The sequence below is a fragment of the Bos indicus x Bos taurus genome, chromosome 7 (genome assembly GCF_003369695.1).
Source record: "Bos indicus x Bos taurus breed Angus x Brahman F1 hybrid chromosome 7, Bos_hybrid_MaternalHap_v2.0, whole genome shotgun sequence".
NCBI lineage: Eukaryota > Metazoa > Chordata > Mammalia > Artiodactyla > Bovidae > Bos > Bos indicus x Bos taurus.
Window position 1 is genome coordinate 61,327,183 of NC_040082.1, and position 25,488 is coordinate 61,352,670.

The 25,488-nt window shown below is 35.2% G+C and overlaps 1 protein-coding gene across 10 annotated transcripts in view; it reads left to right on the forward strand.

Moving 5' to 3' along the window:
• The window catches only part of FAM13B (family with sequence similarity 13 member B), an 84,287-nt gene that overhangs the window by 11,766 nt on the left and 47,033 nt on the right, over positions 1-25,488 (forward strand). For 6 of the 10 annotated variants that reach the window (XM_027546406.1, XM_027546405.1, XM_027546411.1 and 3 more), the window contains exons 2-8: positions 5,254-5,420; positions 7,316-7,507; positions 7,937-8,149; positions 12,975-13,152; positions 13,452-13,593; positions 18,257-18,352; positions 20,252-20,412. In XM_027546406.1, the coding sequence (XP_027402207.1) occupies positions 7,351-7,507; positions 7,937-8,149; positions 12,975-13,152; positions 13,452-13,593; positions 18,257-18,352; positions 20,252-20,412 (947 nt within the window). In that variant the 5' untranslated portion in view covers positions 5,254-5,420; positions 7,316-7,350. The remainder of the gene's footprint in view (positions 1-5,253; positions 5,421-7,315; positions 7,508-7,936; positions 8,150-12,974; positions 13,153-13,451; positions 13,594-18,256; positions 18,353-20,251; positions 20,413-25,488) is intronic. The other 4 variants (XM_027546412.1, XM_027546410.1, XM_027546414.1 and 1 more) reach the window with 1 other exon arrangement.

Below are 25,488 nucleotides of genomic sequence, written 5' to 3' on the forward strand. Positions count from 1 at the left end.
GTCAATCCGCCTGCCAATGCAGGAGACTCAGGAGATGTGGTTCGATCTCTTGAGTCGGAAGATTCCCTGGAGGAGGAAATGGCAACCCGCTTCAGTTTTCTTGCCTGGAAAATTCCATGGACAGAGGAGCCTGGTGGGCTATAGTCCATGGGGTCACAAAGAGTTGAACTCAACGAGCACCACACACACACAGTGGATGAAAAATTTGGAAAAGTGAAGGAGGGCAAATTAAGGATCAGATAAGAAAATATTTTTATGTTAAAAGCAGACTATATTGTGGTTCATTGTAGAACCACTTTTGAAACTAATAATTTCAAAAGATATATATACAAGTGTTGGCATAATGGTTTTTGAATAGCAAGTACAGAATATTTGCTTTATGAATTACCTTTATGAAGTATCATTTCATACATTTCAGTAAAACTTCAGACAGTATTTTCAGTGTTGGCTGCAGTCATTGTTGTCTAACAGCGCGTTAACTAAAAGGCAGCAGACTAGAGCTTTACTGACTATTTTAGTGACCTACTCACTAGTCAAGTGACTTTAAACCAGTTTCTTAAGCTCTGAAATTTTTTTTTTGTTATTCTTTTGAGAAAGAAAACGATAATCTACTATGCTTATTTCACAGGGAATGGTTGTGAAGATTCAGTTGGATAGTGAACTGGAAAGTATACCAGAAATGATAGCATCATTTCAGATATTAGAATTCTGCTGTTGTATAATATTCACAACCTGGGAAACAAAGTTGAAATCTTTTTTTTTTTCCTCTCCAAGTTCATAATTAAGTGGAAAAGACGTATACAAAAAATAAGTATAATCAGTGCTTTTTTGTTTGTATGTCACTCTTGCCCCATATCCCCCCAGCAATTTTTACACAGGTCTGTGCAAAAAGAGAGAAATGTTCTGCTCTCAAGGGATCCATTTGGTTAGAACAAGTTGTGGAATTACTTCCAATGGTTTAAAAAAAAAAAAGAAGTATATTGTAGTTTGTTATTAAAGAGCAGCAAGAAATGATATGCTAGTCTTAAGATCATACTCATTAGTAGGCCCAAGGTGAGCATGTTTTCAGTGGAGGAACGTGAAAGGTGAAAAGTTACTAGAACAGAGGAGTCTTGAAGAGTCAACATTTGTCACAGTTGAGATCATATGCATGATGTGATTGACTAGAATGTGTTCTCTTTAATGCATATATGCTTTCTCAGATATTTTGTGTCATCTTCTAAATTGTAGAGCAATTTTTTTTTTTTTTTTGAAAGGCTCAGTCATGTTGGTACTTAGTCAGAAGAACTAATTTAACATTTACTCAGTTTGACTTAGTAGAAAATCATGCTAAAGTAGTAACCAGTGACCTCGGAGTGCACGTAAAGGAATATTTTGGGAGCCAGCTTGCTCTAGCACACACTTAAACCGTTTCATGAGGAAACGTCATTTAAAGTGTCACATTTTCTCATACGTTAGGATTAAACATCACTCCAGCACTCTAACCTGTTTTTCATGCACTGTTATGTGAACTTTATAAAACTCAAGATCTGACTCCTGATAAATATCTTAAAAGGTCATCCTTTGAGGAAATTTCTTCATCTATCTTGGAGACTAACTTCAGGTACCTTATGGGTTCCTTGGCTTTTAAAATCAGATTTGTGGCTTATTTCCAAGTAGATGTGAGAGTAAATCTTTTTGCCTGTATAATACTGCTCATTTTCGTGTTCTAGTTTCTTAAGACTTAAATTACTTCTATTAGATTTGGAGTTAGATCCAGCAGCACATTCTAGCATCATTTACAAATTTTGAAGTTGAGCTCAGTGCCTTGAGGCTCAGTACCTGTAAAAGGGGAATAGTGCCTTTTATATTAAAAAAAAATAGCATTTTTTACGTATGAGAAATAACTTATGAAGTGCTTATAGATATAAATCAGAGTTTCTTTTCATTCTTTTAAAAAATTATAACTGATTTACAGTATTATTAGTTTCAGATATACAATAGTGATTGTTTCGTAGTTTTATATATTATACTCTAAAGTTATTATAAAGTGCTTTTCTTTCTTGCTTTGATTATCTTTGTTGCTGGAAGGAAATACGGCAGCCACTTTTGATGTTTTATTTAGTTTTTAATCACTTAAGGAGATGTTCAGTTCTTATTTATCTTCTTTGTGTAGCCAGTGTTATTCTTATTTATGTTTCTTATTTATGTCTTTATTCAACATATATTTTAAACTTTAGATTATGTGTTAGGGATTGTATGAGGCTATACAAAGATGAAATGACAGGGTCGCTACCTACAAGGTCCTCTCTTGAAAAAAAGAGACAGACGTATTTTTAGATTCTATGGAATCATTGCTAAAAAGGTAAGAAACACAATAGGAGTAAAAGAGGAGGAGAACTGTCTGCCTCAGGAAGTCACGGAGGGTTTGACAGAGGAAGTAAAGTTGAGACTTGATGGTGAATTGGAAGTTTGATGTACAAGATGAAATTTGTCATGGTGTTGAGTTAGGGCTCCAAGACAGAAAACAGAACGCACTCACAGCTTGGGAGGTGTGGTTTGTGAATTTCAAGTATTTAAATATTGTTGGAGAGTAGAGTGAGGTGGTGGAGAAGGCAATGGCACCCCACTCCAGTACTCTTGCCTGGAAAATCCCATGGACAGAGGAGCCTGGTGGGCTGCAGTCCATGGGGTCGCTAAGAGTCAGACACGACTGAGCGACTTCACTTTCCCTTCTCACTTTCATGCATTGGAGAAGGAAATGGCAACCCACTCCAGTGTTCTTGCCTGGAGAATCCCAGGGATGGGGAGCCTTGTGGGCTGCCGTTTATGGGGTCGCATAGAGTCGGACACGACTGAAGCGACTTAGCAGCAGCAGCAGCAGTGAGGTGGAGGAATGTCAGGAAAGGAGATTTTAGGTGAAGTACTTGTAGGCCGTGCAATAGAGTTTGCAGTCTATGGTGTATGTCAGAGGTTCATAAAACTTTGTATGTATTACAGTCCCTCAAAGAGCTGATTAAACATACAGAGGCCCTGGCCAGGTTCTCATGGATGCTAGGTTGGGGTTGTGGCTGTATACTGAATATCTGTGTATTGAACAAACCCTTCCCCATCCCCAGATGAAGTTAGGAAAGCAATGCTGTAGGTCGCTGGTCTCAAAAGTGAGGTGCTGGCACTTTGAATGGGCAGGATGATCTGTTAAAATGTGTGTGGAGGTGGAGGAATACAGTTTACATTTCTGTTTATTTTTAATGTTAATTTTTTTTTTCCTTTTGCTGAGTCGTGCTGCAAGCAGAATTTTAGTTCCCTGATCAGGAATCAAGCTAGTGCCTCTTGGGTGGAAGTGCAGAGCCCTGACTACTAAACTGCCAGAGAATTACCTTTAAAAATGTTATTAGAGTGTTATGTTTATTATGTTCATAATATCTTAGGGTATTCAGTATTTTACCTTAGATATACATATGTATGAGAGGTATGGTTGTGATCTTTTTCCTGATTGAAAAATTTGGAGCCCAGGGCTCTAGGCATTGGAAAACAATTGAGGAATTTTGTGCAGGGAATTTAGTAGATTTGAGTATTGAGGATATCAGTAAGGAGAATAGATGAGGGGACTTAGTCACAGGGGATTTTATCTCCCTTTGTCTTTATTACTTTTCTTCTGATTTAAAAGTTTGAAATCATGTAGATTATAAAATAGTTGACTGTGGCCATGAAACCTTTTTGAGAGTTACTCAGAATGAATCAGGCTATTTACTAATAGATTTTCTCTAGGGGCAACCAGTTTTTAAAAGAGGGGTAAATGAGCTGTCTTAAGGTGAAATGTTTTGTTTAGTGGGTTGCAGTTAGTAAAATATATGTGTTGCATCTAGCTCCATGATTTAGCGAGTGTGGTTATACAAAATATACTCGATTTCATTGCTCATTGTAGTTCTGAAATCACAGAGGAGGGTTGGTTGGTTATTAGATGTCTTGTCCCTGAAGTTAATCTCTCTAAAAGATCTTACATAACTTTGAAGTTGTTTTTCATGTAAGAGACTACATGTTTTAGCAGGCATTTCAGGATGTTTTAGAAGTAATCGTCTACTAAACATTTGTTGTGGGAATGTGGTTTTCCTTCCCCTCCGTTTTTAATGTTCCTCCTGGAGGTATGTGTTACTATTAACACATTTTTGAAAACCACACTGTATGATAATACTCTTCTGCTTACCTGAACCCTCTTGAGCAGGGACCTGCAGTGTACTGAGCTTATTAGAAGATTTTACATAGATTATTAGAATTTATAGAAGATGATGAGACCAAATATTAAACACATTGCCAACAGGTTTTCCCTGCCCTTCTGTCTCTCCACAGCCTCTTTTGCTGGCCTTTTAACAGTATGTAAAGAAAAGAAAGAAATTGATTTTCTTTCTAATGCATGCATGGATTTTCTCAGTAAAATGTAACATGTGTAGGTATTTTTTATATAAGGAAACCTAGGCTTAGCAACATGGAAGCTGTTTAGCATCACATCTACAGAGCTAATATTTGAATATGCACCTTTCTAGTGCTGTGTATACACGTTGCATATGCACTTTCTAGTTCTAGTTGGAAAACTCCTCTTTTCCAACATGCACTATTGCCTCTTCAAATTAGAAGGTGCGTACTGCTGTGTTCTGGATAACAGAATGTATCTTGTATACAAAGTAAAGTATGTAAGTGTGGTACCAAGCTCAAACTCATGTCTTTCACTCTGATGTAAAAGTGCTTCCATGTTTAGTTCTGAGTATATGAGTAAGGATGGAATAGGACTGGGTGGGATGTGTGTGGGTGTGTGCACAAATGAAGGGTCCATTGAGGAAAAATGTATTATGAGAATGGTGTAATCCCTGAAAATGTGTGCTGTCAAAGATTATCCTGTGCAATGCGTTTGTTTATCTTTAGCAGAAAGATTCATACCCAGGTTAGCCATCATAATTTGAAACCTTGTGTAAGATTTTGCCTCTTGTTCTCAGATTTTTTTAAAAATTATTCATCTATGTGGCTGCATCAGGTCTTAGTTGCGGTGTGTGGGATCTAATTCCCTGACCAGGGACTGAATCCAGGCTCCCTGCATTGGGAGCTTGGAGTCTTAGCCACTGGACCACCAGGGAAATCCCTCTCAGACAGATTTTTTTTAGGCAGAAGAATGCTTTTTGTTTTAGTCACCTTCCTGAATAGATTCACTGCTTATTCTAGTCTCTTCTCACAGTTAAAGATGTTATAGGAAATTAAAAGAATTTTTTTTTTTTCTTCTAGATTAACTGCTGAAGTACTGATCGAGTTCTGCGTTTCTTCAATGAGGAACTATAGGCTGATCTTCTGCCATAATCTCAAACAGCCATAAATGACAAAAGAATGCTTGCTCAGTGAGGGTAGCTGGTGCAGAAACCATTTTTTAAACTTAGGTGTTTAAGTACTCAAAGGTAAGTTTTCACAATAGTAATTATCCCATGCTTATATATCCACAGAGATTTTGGAATTAATTTCCTATTGCTGCTATTGACTAGTTAACAGGTTTTGTAGTTATTAGCTGACATCAGATGTGTTAAAGAATGGATTTTGCTTGTCTGAAACTGTTTACATTTATGGCATTTTGCTGTCCCTAAGTTAATTTTTACTATTTATATAAGTTTCATTTGTTCTCCAGTGGGTTTACCTTTTGTACATATGGACATATACATATACATTTATTTGTGTAAACTTTTAGAATATTGAGCTTTTTTTTGTTCTGCTCTTATCTTTCTCTTGTAGTGTGAAAGGAATTTTGTCTCTGGGGTGATGAAAAAAGCTCAGTTGGTGTCTTTTTGTTCATTATCAATTTTTGAAAAAGGTTTTTCTTTCCTTTATCCATGTAAATTAATAAATTTTTATTTCATTTTTATTTTTTATTCCTTTGGCCATGCTACATGGGTTGTGGGATCTTAGTTTCCGGACCAAGGATTGAAACCACGCCCTCAGCAATGAAAGCACAGAGTAGTAACCACTGGACCACCAGGGAATTCCCATAAATGATTATTTTAGAAAATGAATATTTATTGAGATTATTTGTTCTTTGATGATTCAGAAATTGGAAACATTGTTTTTGCCCACTGATTCTTTATTGATCACAAGTCCTACAGAGTTAAGATGAATTATTTATTTCTTCTGGACTAGACAGACTGTGGAAGTTTTTCTTTTGAATAATTATGAAGCAGCAGGATTGATAAAAGAACATTCTCATTAAAGGTAGATGCCTAGAAGAAGAAGTGAAGTCACTCAGTCGTGTCTCACTCTTTGTGAACCCATGGACTGTAGGCTATCAGGCTCTTCCGTCCATGGGATTTTCCAGGCAAGAGTGCTGGAGTGGATTGATATTTCCTTCTCCAGGGGACCTTCCCAACCCAGGAATCGAACCCAGGTCTCCCGCATTGCAGGCAGACGCTTTACCGTCTGAGCCACCAGGATGCCTAGAGCTGAAGAATTTCCTTTGTTTATAAAAACATGGCTGCTCTGTCATGTAGAAGTAAGAACTAGTTAATCTTGTTCTTATTAGCCTATCATTTTAAAAAAAGATTCTCTCCTGTTAGGTTGCTTATGAATTGAGTGGTTAGATGAGCTTCATATACCAGAGTCCAGAAATGATTAGGTTTGACCTTTTACTTGTGTCATTATTAAGCTTGGTCAGTAAGGTCTTATTGGTGCAAAATTTGCCCCTTAATTTGTCATTGAGACATTAATATCCGTTGCGAAGTTCAGTGATCAGTTTTGCCATTGTTTGATAAATAGGCAGTCATGGCATGGCATTAGTATTGGCTTCCCTGATGGCTCGGCTGGTAAAGAATCTACCTGCAGTGCATGAGATCCCAGTTTGATTTCTAGATTGGGAAGATCTGCTGGAGAAGGGGTAGGCTACCCTCGCCAGTATTCTTGGGCTACCCTGGTGACTCACCTGGTAAAGAAGTCTGCCTGCAATGTGAGAGACCTGGGTTCGATCCCTAGGTTGGGAGGATCGCCTGGAGAAGGGAAAGGCTACCTGCCCCAGTATTCTGGCCTGGAGAATTCCATGGACTATACAGTCCATGGAATCGCAACGAGTCAGACACGAGTGAGCAATGTTCACTAAAGGGAGCATTCAGAACTGACTTCACATAGTAGAGAAAATGTTTAGATGATTGTATTGAGCTTTAATTGTAGAACACACTTTGGGCCTGGTAACTGGAACATATTTAATAGATAAGAACACGTTCATGTGTAAAGCCTTCTTCTTTAATGTATGTAGTCATATTGCCACCAGTTAATCATTATAGTCTTTTTTTTTTTTTTTCCTTTCATTTGGCAGAAAAGACAGCTTTGATTTCTGGCTGCAAAAAAGATATGAGGAAGAGCTCCTCCCCTTCCTTGAGTAACTGCAACTCCGTTCTTGCTAACAAAATATTTGGAATTCCACTTGATGAGCTGCAGCAGGGAGGACATCCAGACAATGAGGTTCCGTTCATAGTCCGCCATGTAGTGGACTATATTGAGGAACATGGTATATATTTCTTTACTTTGAGGGCTAGCCTCTGTTTTAATAGACACAGCTTATCCCTTTTGGACCTTGGATTATTTTTTTCCTCAGTACTCCATGTCTACAATATTGTGAGGAAAACTGATGGAAATTATTTTTTTTTAGTGTATCTTTCATTTAAAGTTATATGTTCAGATATGCCTGATTTAGAGCATATTTTAGTGGGAGGGATGATAAGAATATTTTTTAACGAATATAAAAGGGTGGGATAAAGTACAATATCCCTCTAGACAGAGACAGTGTGTGTTTTTAGATGTGTGATTTGAAGGTGTTCAGCCCAATCGGGAGACAAGAATGGCTTTCTGAAAGTATGAATATTTTAAGTTCACTGGAGAATGAATATATATAGTAGTTGAAACTTACTTAATTTTTGTCTTGAACTAATTAATGTAGGAGGTCTGGAGCAACAAGGACTTTTTCAAGTCAATGGAAATGCTGAGACAGTGGAGTGGCTTCGGCAGAGATACGACAGTGGAGAAGAGGTGGATTTGGTTAAGGAAGCAGATGTTCCCTCAGCTATTAGTCTTCTTAGGTTTTTCCTTCAAGAACTTCCTGAACCTGTTATCCCTGGAAGTTTGCATATTCACTTGATGCAACTTTCTCAAGGTAACATAATCTGAATCTTACCAATCAATCCCTTAACATTTAATTTCAAAATCTTTATCTTTTAGAAATCTTGACATGTAAGCAGTAACTATAGTAATTCTGAGAATAATTTCTTAAGTTCCCATTTGAATACATATGCTCTTTGGGGCTGTATTGTCTAGTTAAAGGAATGGCAACCTCTTAGATTCCTGTAGTGATGTTTACTTTTTATGATTGGTCTTAGTGAGCCTAAGATATAAGATGAGAAGGAGGAAAAGCAGGAGATAAGAACAAAGAGAAAAGAAGGAACAACAACAAAAAAAGATGTGTGGCAGAAGGTCCCATAATAGCCAGTGATGTTGGTTAGTGGTGATGTTACTATGTTTATCCTTGGTTTGATTGAATATTCTAGCAAAAGCCAGAAGATAGCTTTGATTCTAAGTTTGGACTATACCTAAAACTTGTTCTTGGACGCCTGAAGGAAAGTGAAAGTCTCTCGGTTGTGTCCGATTCTTTGCTACCCCATGATAAAATATCAAATTGGACATCAGATTGCAGACCAAGTCAAGAAATTCATTGGTCTCTGTTGGGTTAATTTTTTGGTGGTGACTGAAAGTAGGGCTTAGCTGGGATGGATAAGAAAAATAAAAGTGAAGTATGCAGAAAGGTAAAAGAACCAAGAAGCGATGAGGTGCTTCTGTTTCTTGAGCCAAATGGTATTCATGTGTGTATAATAGTGTGACATGTTTCATTACATAGGAAAATTTATGAAGTTGACATGTAATACAGTTGACTCTTGAGCAACATGGGTTTGAAGTTACATTTTTTGTCAAAAAATTTGTACTACGAAAAAAAAAAAAATTTGTACTACGGTACTACATGATCTACGGTTGGTTGAATCGACACATGAAGAACTGTGGACTTGGTGGACCTGCTATAACGTTACACACGACTTTTCAGTCATGTGAAGGGTTGGCACCCCAACCCCTGTGTTGTTCAGGGATCAACTGTATTATCCATTTCCTTAGATTTTTTTTTAAATTTATTTATTTTAGTTGGTGGCTAATTACTTTACATTATTGTAGTGGTTTTTGCCATACATTGATATGAATCAACCATGGGTTTACATGTGTTCCCCATCCTGAACCCCCCTCCCTCCTGCATCCCCATCCCATCCCTCTGGGTCATCCCAGTGCATCAGTCCTGAGCACCCTGTCTCATGCATCAAACCTGGACTGGCGATCTATTTCACATATGATAATGTACATGTTTCAATGCTATTCTCTCAGATCATTCCACCCTCGCTTTCTCCCACAGAGTCCAAAAGACTGTTCTATACATCTGTGTCTCTTTTGCTGTCTCACATATGGGATTATCGTTACCATCTTTCTAAATTCCATATATATGCGTTAGTATACTGCATTGGTGTTTTCTTTCTGGCTTACTTCACTCTGTATATTTTTTTGGCTTTTCTTTGTATTGTGGAATCTCTTTAAAATTTTTTTCGAAATGGAACTTCTAGAGAAATTCAGTGATAGTAAGAAATTATAACTGCTTCCTTAATTCCTACTTGCTGTGAGAGCTGGATATTTTGTTTTATATCCTTAAGTTGTATATGGTTAGAAGAGGAGGATTTCTTTTTGAGAGTATTTTTCCATTTTATTTTTTTCTTAAATTTATTATTTTTTTTAAATTTAAAAGCAAGCCTAAGTTAATAGATGCCTCTTATTTATGTGTTAAAAGTCAATACAACGATAATTTATGATCCTGTTATGTATGTTTTTCTCTATACAGCTAGATGATTGAGCTCATTTTATACTTGATTTATTCAGGAATGGTTAGCCTGATTCAGTTTTGTTTCTTTATTGTGCCACCGGGATCAAAGAACAGGTTTCAGAATAAAGTATCAATATCGTCACCTTTTTTCAAAGTGTAATTTTCTTTTTTTGTCCCAAGAAATATTATTTTTGTTTTGAATTTCTGAATCTATTTCAAATTTCTTTTCTTGGAAGTAGGTATTTTTTCAAATGTTTATATTGAGTCATCTAATAAGCATTTTTGCACCCATTAAATATATATAATGAAAATGATGTGTTAGAGTTTTTGGAGCTTTTTTTATGTCTTTAGAGCCATTCATTTTGTTTTTATAATGATAGGATTCCATTTTCCCTGTGTTATAGAATTGTAAACAGGTCTTTTAAAGTTCTACGAATCTGATAATCTTTCAGTTTTGACTGAAAATTTATAAATGAATAAGTGGAATGAGATTTAGTGATAAAAAAGTTACTGCCTCTCACTGATGCTACCAGTCAGAAGCTGTTCTGTCAGTGAGATTGTCATTTTCACTGTTACTCATTTAAAAGTAGGACAGTATCATGTACTGTGTTACTGATGGAGTTACAATATATATCTTACTAATTATTCTGTGTCAGTATTCACTTGTGAAGGAATTTAAGATGTGCAGAAATGCTTTTGGCCTGTTTTCAGAAAACCACCATTCGCCTCCATTGCCCATGTATATAACCATTAGCACACACACCCATATACACACACACATGCATGCACACACACCCATATACGACACCCATTTCTTTAATAGGTATGCAGGTAGGTGTGGCGGTACTTGAGGTGATATTTGTAATTCTGTTGTAATAAAATCTATTCGTTCATCCTTTAATCATTCATTTGGGAAGGTGTCTGGGTCTCTGGACAGAATTCTCTCCATTTATCGTAGGTAACTCTTATGTTAATATTTTAATATTTCACAACCTTGGTACTCCTAATATTTTGGGCTAGGTAATTCTTTAGTATAGGGGCTATCCTTGAATTTTAAGATATTCAGTAGAATCCCTGGACTCTGTCTACTAGATCCACTGGTACCCCTTTCCCCCAGGTTATGACAATCATTCCACTCATTGGCAATGTTATCAGCCATTGGTTTAGCTCATGATAGTTTGTCCAATTGTTTATACATCATATTTTGGTAGAAAACACAATTCACAATTCTGTGAATTTGTTGTTACATTAAAAAAAAAACTGTTAACAATGGTTAAAAGATTTCCTAGTCAGGGGAATCTTCTTTGATATGTACATATATTTTTCTTGGTTATGATTTAACTAGGTAGTAGGCTTAAAATGGGGGAAGGCGGTGGCACCCCACTCCAGTACTCTTGCCTGGAAATCCCATGGACGGAGGAGCCTGGTGGGCCGCAGTCCATGGGGTCACTAAGAGTCTGACATGACTGAGCGACTTCACTTTCATTTTTCACTTTCATGCATTGGAGAAGGAAATGGCAACCCACTCCAATGTTCTTGCCTGGAGAATCCCAGGGACGGGGGAGCCTGGTGGGCTGCCGTCTGTGGGGTCGCACAAAGTCGGACACGACTGAAGCGACTTAGCAGCAGCAGCAGCAGGCTTAAAATGGCACCCCACTCCGGTACTGTGGCCTGGAAAATCCCATGGATGGAGGAGCCTGGTAGGCTGCAGTCCATGGGGTCACTAAGAGTCAGATATGACTGAGCAACTTCGTTTTCACTTTTCCTTTCATGCATTGGAGAAGGAAATGGCAACCCACTCCAGTGTTCTTGCCTGGAGAATCTCAGGGACAGGGGAGCCTGGTGGACTGCCATCTGTGGGGTCACACAGAGTCGGACACGGCTGAAGCGACTTGGCAGCAGTAGAAGCAGAAGTTTAGAAGAAAACAGAAATTCAAAAAAACATTCATTCAGGGACTGTTCCAACCAATTATAAAGACAGAGTACCTGGGCAGTCGATAATGTTATGTAATGTAGAAGAATTGTTACTGGTTGCATTTTAAATTTTAAGTAAAATTCATATGACCATAGCCGTTTCTGGTAACTTCTTAGAGTTGTGTTATTTTGTAGAGATGACCAATATCATGGTCATAACCTTTTACCAATAATTTTTCCCCCCAATAATTATTTTTAAATTAATTTTAAGGACCTCAAGAAAAATACAGAATGAAAGATAATTGGGTTAATTTTCCCTATTAGAGCAATTAATTACTTCATTTTGAGGTACTTCTGAGAAATTACTTCTCCTCTTTGGGACCCTCACCAGTCAGTGGGTTGATACAGACCTAATTTCTGTTAATGAAAACTTATTGACGTAAACACAGGACCTGTCTTCTGGTAGCTGAAAATTCACTTGGTAAACCGAGAAGAGGAATTTGGGTTTTGTTTTTTTTTTTGCTGCATCATGCAGCATGTAGGATCTTAGTTCCCTGACCAGAGATTGAACCTCCTGCATTGGAAGCCTAGAGTCTTAACCACTGGATTGCCAGGGAAGTCCTGGAATGCATCCTAATTTATTGATAGTTCTGTTGATATTGCTGAATTTAATTGTCCTTTTCAGAATGTTAAAAGAAGAAAGTGTTTTTTTACTCTGTTTCTTCCTTGTTTTTTTTTTTTCAGATACTGTTAGCTGGTTAAATTGCTTCTCATTTTTGCTTACTAGTGGTTGGTGTTGAATGGTATTGACGAGTACGTTTTGACTTCTTAGAGTTGGCACTAATTTGGAAACACATGTACAGTCATGCAAAAGACAGTATTTTGAGAATTAAAATAAGCTCTAGGATTGGAGCCAGTGAATAATAGATGAAGAAAACATTCTCTAACAGTTGAGGGGTTGCATTCCTTCTCCAGTTCTTCCACTTAATAAGTGAAATGCAGAGCCCTAAGGCATTTGGCCTCTAGTAGAGGAAGTGAAGAGGTTTTGAATTGTTATAGTAAACTGGTGATGAAGGTGGAGTAATGTGAATCTGGCAAAATATCTGAGCTTTGCTTTTGCTTCATTAAGAAAAAACCCTGTCATTATGTTTTATAGATTATAATAATGAAGATGAATTTGGAAGAAAGTTGAGGTTCCTCTTGCAACAGCTTCCACCTGTTAATTACAGTTTGTTAAAGTTCCTGTGTAGATTTTTAGCCAATGTAGCATCACATCATGAAGAAATTTGGTCAGCAAACTCTTTGGCTGCTGTCTTTGGTCCAGATGTCTTCCAGTAAGTTTTTCACAAATTTTTGTTTTATTAAATAACATTGTATTTGTGAAATAGAATCATCATACTATCTCCCAAGGGTCATAGGTTGCTTGATGAACCATCATTTTTTATAGTAGATCTGATTAATCCTCCCAGTATTTCTGTGAACAAGGTACAAATTAGGTTGGCTTTACAGATGTTAAAACTGTGGCACAGAATGGTGGCATAAATCACTCAGGTCTATAAAGTGACTCAGTTTCTTCAGACTTTATCTGTGATGGATTTAAGGACTCTCAATTCAGTTTGGACTTTTCTTTTAGTATTTACACAGATGTGGAAGATCTGAAAGAACAAGAAATAGTAAGCAGGATAATGGCTGGACTTCTGGAAAATTACTATGAGTTTTTTGAGAATGAAGAGGAAGATTTTTCATCTAATGATTTGAGTTCAATTACTGAACAGGTGAGACTATTTTAAATATTCTACTTGGAGGGAGGTTTTTTTCATTTGGTAAAGAATATGCTCTTAAAGGTTTGGCCCAAAGTTATGTGGACTTTTTAAGTACTAAAAGTTTAGGACGTAATTTTCTTGGTTATTATACATTATCATAGGTGGTATTTCCATGTAGTATATGAATGTGATTTTTTTTCTGAACAACTTCTTGTCGTCAGTTTGGATAATATGGAAAAGGAATCGAAACCAGAGATACGCTAGAGCTTTTGTGGGTTTTCTTGTGTTTTTCTTTTGTTAAATTAAGCATTGTTTATTTTGTAAGAGTAGTGTGTTTTTGTTTTTGCAAAGAAATTGCTAGCATAGAGGAATGTAGGCAAAGGTTGAGAATTAGAAGGTAGAGGGAAAGGTGGTATATAAAATTGACACAAACTTTTAAAAATGTTTTTTTGATTGAAGTAGCAAGTCAGTGCAGCAGTGTAACCATCATCATATTAATTCCCATTAGGGAAGCATCAGGAGAGTAATAGTTTAGGTTGCAGATGTTTTAAATTTTGTGGCTCTTGAATATTAAAACCCATTTCTCAACAGTGTATTTTGTTGTTACTGTTATGCCTTAATGGTTGAGACTATAAAAGGGTCCTCATTCATTTCTTCTTTATGAAGTGAGAATATTGATTCTGAGTAATTGTTTTTGACTGTAAAGCCACATTAATCCAGACTTCTCAGGTTTAGAATTCATGCTTTAGGTCTGTCTGGAAGTTTTTCTTGTGTACTTAAGTGAAATGATTTGTCAAGCAAACTTTTATATTAAAACCTATAATGTTATTTATATTTTGAGTGTGGGGTGGGGCTGCTACCTTTTTAAAAATAATAATTCACCTGGTTAAAAATAAATAAGGTAAAATATATAGTAAAATGTCCTATTCGTACCTGTGCCCATCCTCTCCCTCTCATTGGTTTTTGAATGTGTTTTTCCAGAATTTCTTTATGCAAATGTAAGTAAATATTTCTTAGAATTTTTAATATTTTTAATTTAATATTTTAATTTTTATGGAAAGTAGCATACTTTACATAGTATTCTACACATTGTTCTTTTTTAATCATTTGACAATGTATCTTGGAGATCTTTTATTGGAATGTAAAGAACGTAGTCTTTTTTTTTTTTTAATATCTGTGTGAGTAAGTTCTCTATTGTATGAATATAGCATATAATTTATCTGATTCATAGTATCTGTATCCACTTGAAATGGTGATAGCACATCCCAGTTTTCTCAGAGGCATCGTAGTTTATATCTGCTTTCTAATGTAATTATTAGAAAGAAATAATAAAAAATTATAATATAATATAATCAAATAATAAAAATTATTGTTATTTTAGTAGCTTCCCTTTTCACTTTCAAATGTATCCAAGTTTAGATGATAAATTATATGGTTATGCTGTTTATTGATGGACAATGGATTATTTCCCTTCATTTGTTCTTAAACTATAAAGCAGCATCTCTTGAATGTTTATCATACATATTTTCATTCATTCTTATAGGTGTTGGCTTTGATTATGTGAGGTAGGAGTTTTATTTCCTAGGTAGCCCAGCTTTTATTTAAAAGGGTTTCTATACCGTTGTGAACTTTTATAGATAAGTCTTTTTAATAATTGGGAATTATACTTTGCTTAGGTTTGTTTTGTGTTTTTAAATGAAGTTTAGTTAATTTACAGCATTGTGTTAGTTTCGAATGTACAACATAGTGATTCAGTTATACATGTTACACATTCAGTTATGTAGCTAACTTTTTTCAGGTTCTTTTCTCCTTTTTCAGGTTCTTTTCTCTTATAAATCATTATGAAGTATTGAGTATAGTTTCCTGTGCTATATAGTAGTGGTACACAGTTGTCCCAAACTCCTAATGTATCCCCCCCCCCCCCCACCACCTTTGGTAACCATAAGTTTGTTTTCTATGTCTGTGGATCTATTCTATAAATATTTATTTTTTTTAAGATTCCATGTATAAGTGATATCACATGATATTTGTCTTTCTCTTTCTGGCTTACTTCACTTAGTATGATAATCTTTAAGTCCATCCATATTGCTGCACATGGTATTATTTTGTTCTTTTTTATGGCTGAGTAATATTCCATTGTGTGTGTGTGTATGTATCAGTTACATGTGTATATATGTATCAATCACATCTTCTTTATCCATTCATCTGTCAGTGAACATTTAGATTGCTTCCATATTTTGGCTGTTGTAAATGGTGCTGCTGGGAACACTGGGGTGCGTGTATTTTTTCAAATTAGAGTTTTTGTCTTTTTCAGATACATGCCCAAGAGTGGGACTGCTGGATCATATGGGACTCTATTGTTAATTTTGTAAGGAACCTCCATACTGTTTTCCATAGTGGCTGCACCAGTTTACATCCCCACCAAGAGTGTAGGAGGGTTGCTTTTTCTCTACACCCTCTCGAGCATTTATTTTTTGTAGACTTTTTGATACTGATCATTCTGACTGGAGTGAGGTTAATACCTCATTGTGATTTTGATTTGCATTTCTCTAATAATTAACGATGTTGAACAGTTTTTCATGTGCCTTTTGGCCATCACATGTCCTCTTTGGAGAAATGTCTGTTTAGATCTTCTGCCCATTGTTTTTGTTTTTTTTTTTAATTTTTATTGTACTGTATGAGCTGTTTGTGAATTTTGGAAATTAATCCCTTGTGAGTTGCATTGGTTGTATTCCACCCCCCGCCCCCATTCTGTAGGTTTACTTTTGTTTTGTTTATAGTAAGTTTAATTAGGTCTCATTTATTTTTGTTTTTACTCTCAGAAATGAAGCCAAAAAGCTATTATTACAATATGTGTTAGAGAGTGTTCTGCCTCTGCTTTCCTCTAAGAGTTTTATGGTATCCAGTCTTATATTTAGGTCTTTAATCCATTTTGAGTTTATTTTTGTGTGTGGTGTTAGAGAATGTTCTAATTTCATTCTTTTACACGTTGCTGTCTGGTTTTCTCAACACAACTTATTGGAGAATTTGCCTTTTCTCCATTGTTTAGTCTTGTCTCATTTGTCATTGATTAGTTAGCTGTAGGTCGGTTCCTTAAATTTTTTATATTTTCTTCATGTAACCATTTTTACCATTGTCTGACTTTCCTTCCCTCTTTTTCTTCTTCCTTTCCTTTCTTCCTCTCCTCTCTGTTTTCCAGTATCAGAAACTATTAAGAAGACAGTAATAGATATCAAATTATAATTTACCATGTATAAACTGAGGATGAATACATATGTATACACACACACATATATATATGTTATATATGTATTTGTGAGATAAATCAAGTCCGTAGAATTTGTAGCCTGAAACAGTGCTCCATGGAACTTCTGGCATATTTTTTTGAAGGTTTCCAACTATACAGTATGTGACATAAGAAACTTGATTAAAATAAAGAACTGACACAGCTGTTCAGAATTATTTTTGCTGAAAAGAAAATGACAAGAAGAGGACAAGTGAATATATGTGCCTTAAATGTTTAATGCTTTTTGATATCCATATGAACTCTCACCTTTGGGGGATTCTGTGTGCCACCTTTCTTTTCATTTTAGTTCAGTAGTTAATTTTTTAAAATAAAGTTAATGGCTGCTGAAAATGAAACAACATAACACACATTTGTGTTACTCATTTTCTACTTTTCTGAGATGATTTGACTTATAAGAAACTGATGATGCCAATTTGATCTAAAGTTTGTATCTTGACTCTTCTAAAGTCTGCAGGGTATATTTTGATTATGTTTTACATTGTGGTATAATTCTCTGATATTTCTATTATCCTGCAGCTTTCTTACGTAAACTGAAATATATTCATAGCTCACATATATTGCATTTATATTTCTGTATTTTTTTAAGCACTATAAAAACTGACTCAAAATATATTGTGCTTTACATTAAATAGTTGTGGTCAATTAACACCTGTAAATAATGTTGAATTCTGCAGATTTGACTGTGAATAGAAAAGAGGATATTAGCATATTGAACAGAATATGCTCAAAAAACAGGGTAGTGTAATGAGTCCTGAGAGACAGCAAGGTATATCACTTATCTTGGCTCATGTTGCTAATCACCAGAATCTATTGTCTACTTTTCTTACAGTTTGAATTATAACTGGATTTCAATAGTACAGATTTCTGAAATTTCTTTTTTAAGGTAGATTTCATATCTTTCATATTTGACTTGTGAAGCTGAATTGATCAGATACTGAGTGAAAGTAAAATCTCCTCAAACTCAGCACCGTTTGGTTGCATTTTAAAGTTGTTATAACTTAAATGCTGCTAATTTGTTATCCACATACATAAAGAGGTGGGCAGACCCGGCCTGTCCTGGCAGTGCATTGGTTTTCCCCCTGATTTTGATATTTGAGGAAAGCAAAACTTATTTAGCACTCTCTACTTTCAGAGTTTTATCCCATTAATGCAAGTATTTGGCCATTAGGTCCTTTTCAAGGTAGTAGATTTTTTTTTTTAATAGTATGAGAGGTCTCCTTTGATTGGAGATGTTGAATAGGAAGTGTTTGAGTAATGACTCAGAGTCAGAGAACAGATTCTGTGTATGGGATCCTTAAATGATTGCAAATCCAGTAGAGTGGTTTGAAGATGTAGGTGATAATTATGTTTCTTTATACGTTTGAGAAGGCAGGTAGCAGCGTTCTCCACAAGCTGGAGTCTGGAGAGCAGGCATTTCACGAGGTCCTAGAGAAGGGAATTACAGCAGTCAAAGAAGGAAGAGATGTAAGTATGGCTGAGGGTTTTCCATAAGTGAAGTTGAGTCAGGTGCCTATATAGGGTAGGTTCAGAATAACTTATGAACAGAATATTGATAAGCAGAAGGTCAAGTTGATAAGAGGATCAAGAAGAACTTTTGAAGCTAAGTTGTGGAGTGATGGAGCATTTTTATCTAATTTTTACTCTTACCCAAACCAATTTAATGAATTTTTACTGCAAGAAATTACACTAGAAGGCCTGGGGTGAGGGGTGGGGGAGTGAGAAGAAAGACCCATAGGCAATTGATTGTGTTCATGTCCTATCTTAGTTGATGGTTACTGGTGAAAATGTTAGGAAATATCTATTAGTTTACATAAAGCTTATTGAATCAAATATATATTCATTATAATTGAGTGTAAAGTTTTAATGGAAAGAGCTATTGACCGTAGACAAACTGATTTTAAAATCGGTGATGTAACATTAAAATTGCAGTCCTTCTGAACCAAAAATGTGTGTACTGAATAGTTATCTATTCTCAGTTTAAATAGTCACGTTACTTTTTTTTTTTTTTTTGCAGTCATCTAATCTTGTACTCAAACCTAAGAACAGTATTTTCTTGCCAGTTTTTTTCCTTGGATTATCAAGTAGATATTAATTAAATACATTCTTGATTTTAAGTAATTTATTAAATACATAGATAGAGAAAGAGAGTAACTTTCCATTTCATCCAGTTTAAAAACTGACCTGTCATTTGAAATTTTCACCTTTATGTATAAATCTAACTTCTCAGTTAATCATTTCTGTGTGTGTGTTAGTCGCTCAGTCGTGTCTGACTCTTTGCGATCCTATGGACTGTAGCCCACCAGGCTCCTTTGTCCAAGGGATTCTCCAGGCAAGAATACTGGAGTGGGTTGCCATGCCCTCCTCAGTAACCACTTAGGCCAATGATTTTCAGTACTTGTTAATTAGGAGTTGGTAGAGTATCAAAGTATAATTACCCTCTGATTCAAATTTTCATTTCTGAGAATCTTGTAGCAATTGTTGTATTTGCCTGTCAGGAAAAACACTAGTGTTACATGTAGCAGTAATCATTCTAGGTATTGTCAGCCCATTTGGCTAGAATGGATAGAACTATTTATGTTTACTGTTTAATGTTTTTAATGACTAGTATTAATTTATAAAAAATGGTGTGATTTTATGGCTAGTTTCTTCTATGGGATAGCTTAATAAATGTTTTTCATTTGAAAATATTTTGTTCGTTTTCCTTCTTAGATATTTGTGTCTTTTTAATTAGAATGATTATTTACTTATGTAGCCAGTTTGATAATAGAAAATGTTTTACAGCCCCTGACAGAAAGAGAATTATAACCTTGAGTTGTGCTTCATGGTAAAAATAGTGAGTTCTTCCTTGTTGTAAGGTCCAGTTTCTGCATGAAGAGTTGAGTCTGAACCATTTAGAAGTTAGCCATCATTTTCTAAAACATAGTTAAGACCTTAAGGCAAAATTTCTGTGCCCTTTTTTTTTCTACACTTATTCTGTGTTAAAATCACTTGTTCAGTGCACTTGGAAATTGGAGAGGTCAGTTGAAATCTTCGTTGTAGCTCTTAGATTTACAAATCTGATTGGTTAGGAAATGAAGCTTTTTAAATGTTATAGTGTGCATGCTTTTTCATAGTTTGCAGTCTTATTCGTATTCCTAGTGATATACTAATATAATCATTACCTTCTGCTTTAAAAATATTATGTTTGGTTTGAAATTTTACTCTAATGTGGAGAAGTTGGCAGATACTTTGTAAGGGAAATTAGTCTTAAGGAAATGAAGCTGAAAATGAGTTGTGTTTAAATTTTTCTTAGAATAGTATGTTTTAGATATCAGTTAACAGTTTCATTAAATTTTAATTCTCGGTTTCCTCTTACTTATATAGGTTAATGAACTTTCTGAGGAAGAAGAAGAAGATGAAAAGCTGGAACATATAGAAGAACTTCCAGAAGAGGGTGCAGGAAAATCAGATGACATGCCAGAGGTGGTACAATTAAGGATGACTGAAAACATCCTGGAACCAAATAGTGTTACAGCATCAACAAGGTAGTATTTCATTTGAAAGGACTAATTTTTGAGCACTTCATTCTGGTTGTAAATTTACTCAAGCACTAAATTACACAGATTATAATGATATATGAAAGATTAATTTGTATATGAAAAAGAACAATAAGAATGTTTTAAAGAAATAAACTGGTTAAGGCGTTTTCAGCTATTAATACCTTCTAAAAAATAATCTCTTATGTATATTTTCTCTTAAAGTTAATTTGTTTTTGTATTATTAGTGTATTAGTTGGGTTGTGTAAAATTTCAGAACCTTTGAAAGTAGAATTGCTAGAGAAACATATAGTGGTTGAGTTGACTATATTTCCAGCTCCTAGGCACTAGATTGAACTAGGCTTTGAGAAGAGGACTCTGTGATTCTTTAAGATGGTGCTTTCCAATCCTTTCATGTGTAAAGTGCTATTAAAGATGGTAGGCTGGAGGCACTATCGTAGCACATGGGTAGGACCATTGGACACAATGTTTAGGAAGCATTAGAGAATTCAAGAACGCCCCATTCATAGCTCTAGGTTTGGTAAATTCTGTCCTAGTTCTCTGTAAAGCTCCATGGTTTTCTAATTAGGGGGACGGTTACTTGTTTAGGCCACTAGATGTTTTTCATTAAATTTGTGTTCAATAAAATAGTGATTTAAAAAGTAGAGAAAATAATTTGATTAAACAAATATTTAATTATTAATTTAAATATTTAATTACTAATTAATTCATTTAAATAGTAATTTAAGAGACAACAAAATATTTAAAAAATAACTAGTAATTTAATGAAAGAACTATTCATTGTCATCTAGAAAAATTATAAAGTAGTTTAAAGTGTATACTTCTAAACTTTTGTTTAGTTGCTAGGTCATATTTGACTCTTGTGATCCCATAGACTGTAGCCCGTCAGGCTTCTGTGTCCATGATATTTCCCAGGCAAGAATACTGGAGCAGTTTGCCATTTTCTTCTCTAGAGGATCTTCCCAACCCAGGGATAGAGCCCATGTCTTCTTTATTACAGGCAGATTCTTTATCACTGAGCCACCAGGGAAGCCCATACTTCTAAATACAACTATTAAATGTCTCTTTGGGACTCTATATTTTTATATTAGTTATAGTTTCTTCAGACAGGAAGATAATTTTGGTATATTAACATGTTTATTCACCTTTTTGGTTGTGGTTTAGTTGCTAAGTCGTGTCCAACTCTTAAGACCCCATGGACTGTATGTAGCCTGCCAAGCTCCTCTGTCCTTGGAATTTGGAATTTCTCAGGCAAGAATACTGGAGTAGGTTGCCATTTTCTCCTCCAGTTCACCTTTTTGCCCCTGGTATAATTTTTTGTTTGTACTTTTCTGTTTACATGATATTCTTAATTCTATGTTAGATATATATGAAAATACTTATAAGCTATATGCTAAAGTATTTAGCTATGTCTTAATTATGTATTTACTTTAATTCTTTTTTCTGATCTTTGAGTTATTCCAGCTTACTCTACAGCTTTTGTTCTTAGGTCCTTTTATCCTTCTTTTGGCTTTTTCCAAATAAATTTGGAAAATTCATTAGGCTCAAAGAGAAAATTTTCCTGTGACTTTTGATAAGTATTTCCAGACTGCTTAAAATACTTGTCTCAGTTTTCATTACTGTTAGCAGTATTTTCTTGAGCACCTGAAAACAATAGATTTAAACTGGTGTTCTTTATTTTCTTTGAGTTATGCTTGCCGATAATGTAACCTCTAGCTACATGTGGCTATTTAAATTTAAACTTAATTAAATAAAATTTAAAAAATTTCCACAGTTGTGCTAGTCACATTTCAAGTGCTCAATAGCCGTATGTGATGAGTGGCTAGCATAGTGGACAGTGCAGATATAGAGCAGTTCTATCACTGTAAAAATTTCTTTTGGATAGTGCTCATTTAGAGAGGTGAATTCGTTAGGCATATTATTTGTTTACCAGCAAGGTTAAATATTGTTTGAAATGCATGCTGCTAATAGTTTCTTTTTTTGGATCATCTGTCTAGCTTTATAGAGGATCCTCCTTCCTTCCAGCACAGCCATTTTTAGATGGAGTCATTGGAGATTTGAGGGTAGTCAGGATTCCTTAATTGCAAATCATAGAAACAGATCTTGGCTAATGGAAAGAAAAAAGATAATTTATTAGAAGAATGCTGGATAGGTACCAGATTTGAAAGGAAAAGCAGAGAGAAGAACATGAGAGCTCTAGAGAATTTAGTATAAAAGGGTCATGGAAGAATCTCTTCAGCATGTGGCTGTTGCTGTGAGATTTCAAACTACTTCCTTGCATCTGTCATTCTGCTCAAGATCAGATTCCTGTCGGGTAACAGGGGAGAGGATCTGGCATAAATTGGATTGTGTGTCCATTCCCCAACCAGGGTAGAGGTGAGTCATTGTAAATTATGCATGTATCAAGAGCATTGGATGGAGGGAAGAACTAGTTTGCCACTGAAAAATGGGGCTAATACCAAAAGAAAGGGGTCAGGGTATCAGGCAATACAAATAGATGTGTCTGTCACAGTGGTCTTCTAGATTTAGTGCTGACCCCTATAAATTTCAGTTAGTATTTATACATTAAATTTTAGGTTTGGCTGATTGAGAGCATAAAGGCAAAGAACACATTCATCTTAAAAAAATTTTTTTTTTAAATTTTGTATTGGGGTATAGCCGATTAACAATATTGTGATAGTTACAGGTGAACAGCAAAGGGACACAGCCATACATATACAAAAATACATTCAACTTTGATGAAAGAAAGGTAGGCAAGAAATATCCTAGAATGCATAGGACCTAGAAAATAGGGAGCTCTTAATAAATTCATTTTAGGGAATTAATGGATACTGTGTTGCATGAAGCTAGTGATTGAACTTTTGCTAACTAAATGTCTTGTCTTTTTTTTTTCTTATGTATTTTATGTATTTTGACTTTGCTGGGTCTTTGTTGCTGCACATGGGCTTTCTCTAGTTGTGTGCAGGGGCTACTCTTTATTGTGATGTGTAGTCTTCTCATTGCAATGGCTTCTCTTATGCAGAGCACGGACTCTAGGCTTGTGGGCTCAGTAGTTGAGGTCTGTGGGCTCAGTAGTAGTGGTTTGAGGGCTCTAGAGCACTGGCTCAGTAGTTGTGGCCCATGGGCTTAGTTGCTCCATGGCATGTGGGATCTTCCTGGATCAAGCATCAAAGCTGGGTCCCCTGCATTGACAGATGGATTCTTAACCAGTAGACCACCGGTGAAGCCCATTAAAGTTTTGTCTCTTTGAGTTTTCCTCTGAGGTAGCTTACAAATATTTTATGGAAGTATTAGATAGCCGACTTTGTATTTCTGTGGGAAGATATGTTAGAAACCTCAGGGAAATAAACATTAAGTGACAATTGAGCAATTCTTAAACATTTTGGTCTCAGATGTTATACTCTTACAAATCATTAAGGACTCCAAAGACTTTTGTTAATGTTGATTTTATACCTTTGGATATTTACCATATTATAAATTAAAATAGCATAAACTGCTGGGTGTATTCTTTGTTGAGTTGTACTTTGAAAGATGCTTAGGATTTGTAGCTGAAGTACAGCTATTTATGATCCAACAGGTTTTGTTGTTGTTGTTGATAGATTTCTCCTCCTTTGTTAGTTTTAAGTCATTGATTCTCAGACTTTTTGGTTTAGTTTGTGGACCACAAAGAATTGTTACTATGGGTTATAGCTATTGGCATTTACTCTTTTGGGAACCCAAACTGACAAATTTCTTAAAGTAGTAATGAACTCATTACATGTTAATGTAAAACTTTTTAATCAAAAGTAGCTTTTTCAGAATCTTCCAAGAATCTTTAGTGAGAAATTTTTTAGTGGCATTGTTTACATTTTTACAAATCTTTTTCATGTCTAAGTTGATAGATGGTAGCTAGATTCTCACATTTTCTTTGGCATTTAATTTGTTGCCATCTGTTATTTCGGTTTAAGTATGTGAAGAAAATCTAGCATTATATAAGTAGGTAGCTGGAAAAAGGTAGAGAATTTTTATAGTCTTTTCAGATAATTGTGGATATTCTTTGACAGTACACCAAAACTCAATAAGTTGTAGTTTATTAAAGGTTATTTGTAATGTGGAACCCGAAAGCATATCTGAATTTTTCATACTCTGATCCATTGGTCTCTCCTGTACTTTGAGAGAATCTTTTAGCCATGCTTGATTTTGTAATATGGTATATTGGTATTTTGAAAAATACTGCCTTACTGAGTTATTCAGAGTTTCCAAATAGTGATATTATATCAAAATATATATTCTTTAATATCACCACTGATTATATCAAAAGTATCTTTAAGTATTAGTATGCTATTAAGCTTCTGGTGGAGGATACAGATTTTCCAGAATTCTAATTTTTGTTGGAAAACCCAAATTTTATTAGTTCTGTCTTGCTTATTTTTGAGAAAATTTCTACCAGATATTCAAATTGGAATAACTATAATCTGTCAGTCTATCTTTCAAGTAAAAATGAGTGTTTCATGCTAAAAGTTAAGCTCTCAACTCAAACAAGACAAGCATCATTCCAAGCTGTGCAGCAGAATTTGCTTTGTGTGTACTTCCTATTTGTCACACCACATATTGAAGTATGTTCAAGGGCTGAGATAAAATTAATAATATGTATTACTTCTTCATCAAGGACTTGTTCCTTTTAAAAAAAGATTGCAACTGAGTAGTGTTGAGGAATGCACTGGGCATGGTTTGTTTGGTACCACTTGCCTGAACCTTATGCTAAGACCCAAAGCAGTGTTCTTCTACCATTGATTTTGCATCATCATGCAAATATCAGCACAGTGAAATGTTATGAAAAAACAGTTTTGATCTTTGGTTCACAGACCACTCTTACAGAACCAGTTTAAATATTTTCTACTACTTGGTTTAAATATTTGTGTATGGGTTGTACTGAGTGACTTATTTATGCATCTGTTATTTCTATACATTGTTTGCCATTAGCCATATTTTGTTAAGATTGAGCCAAGTGCAGAGTGGGAAAAATGGTGGGATTTAGGGTATGGGTAACCTAGGTTACACAAAAAAGCAGTTTTGGTTACTTCT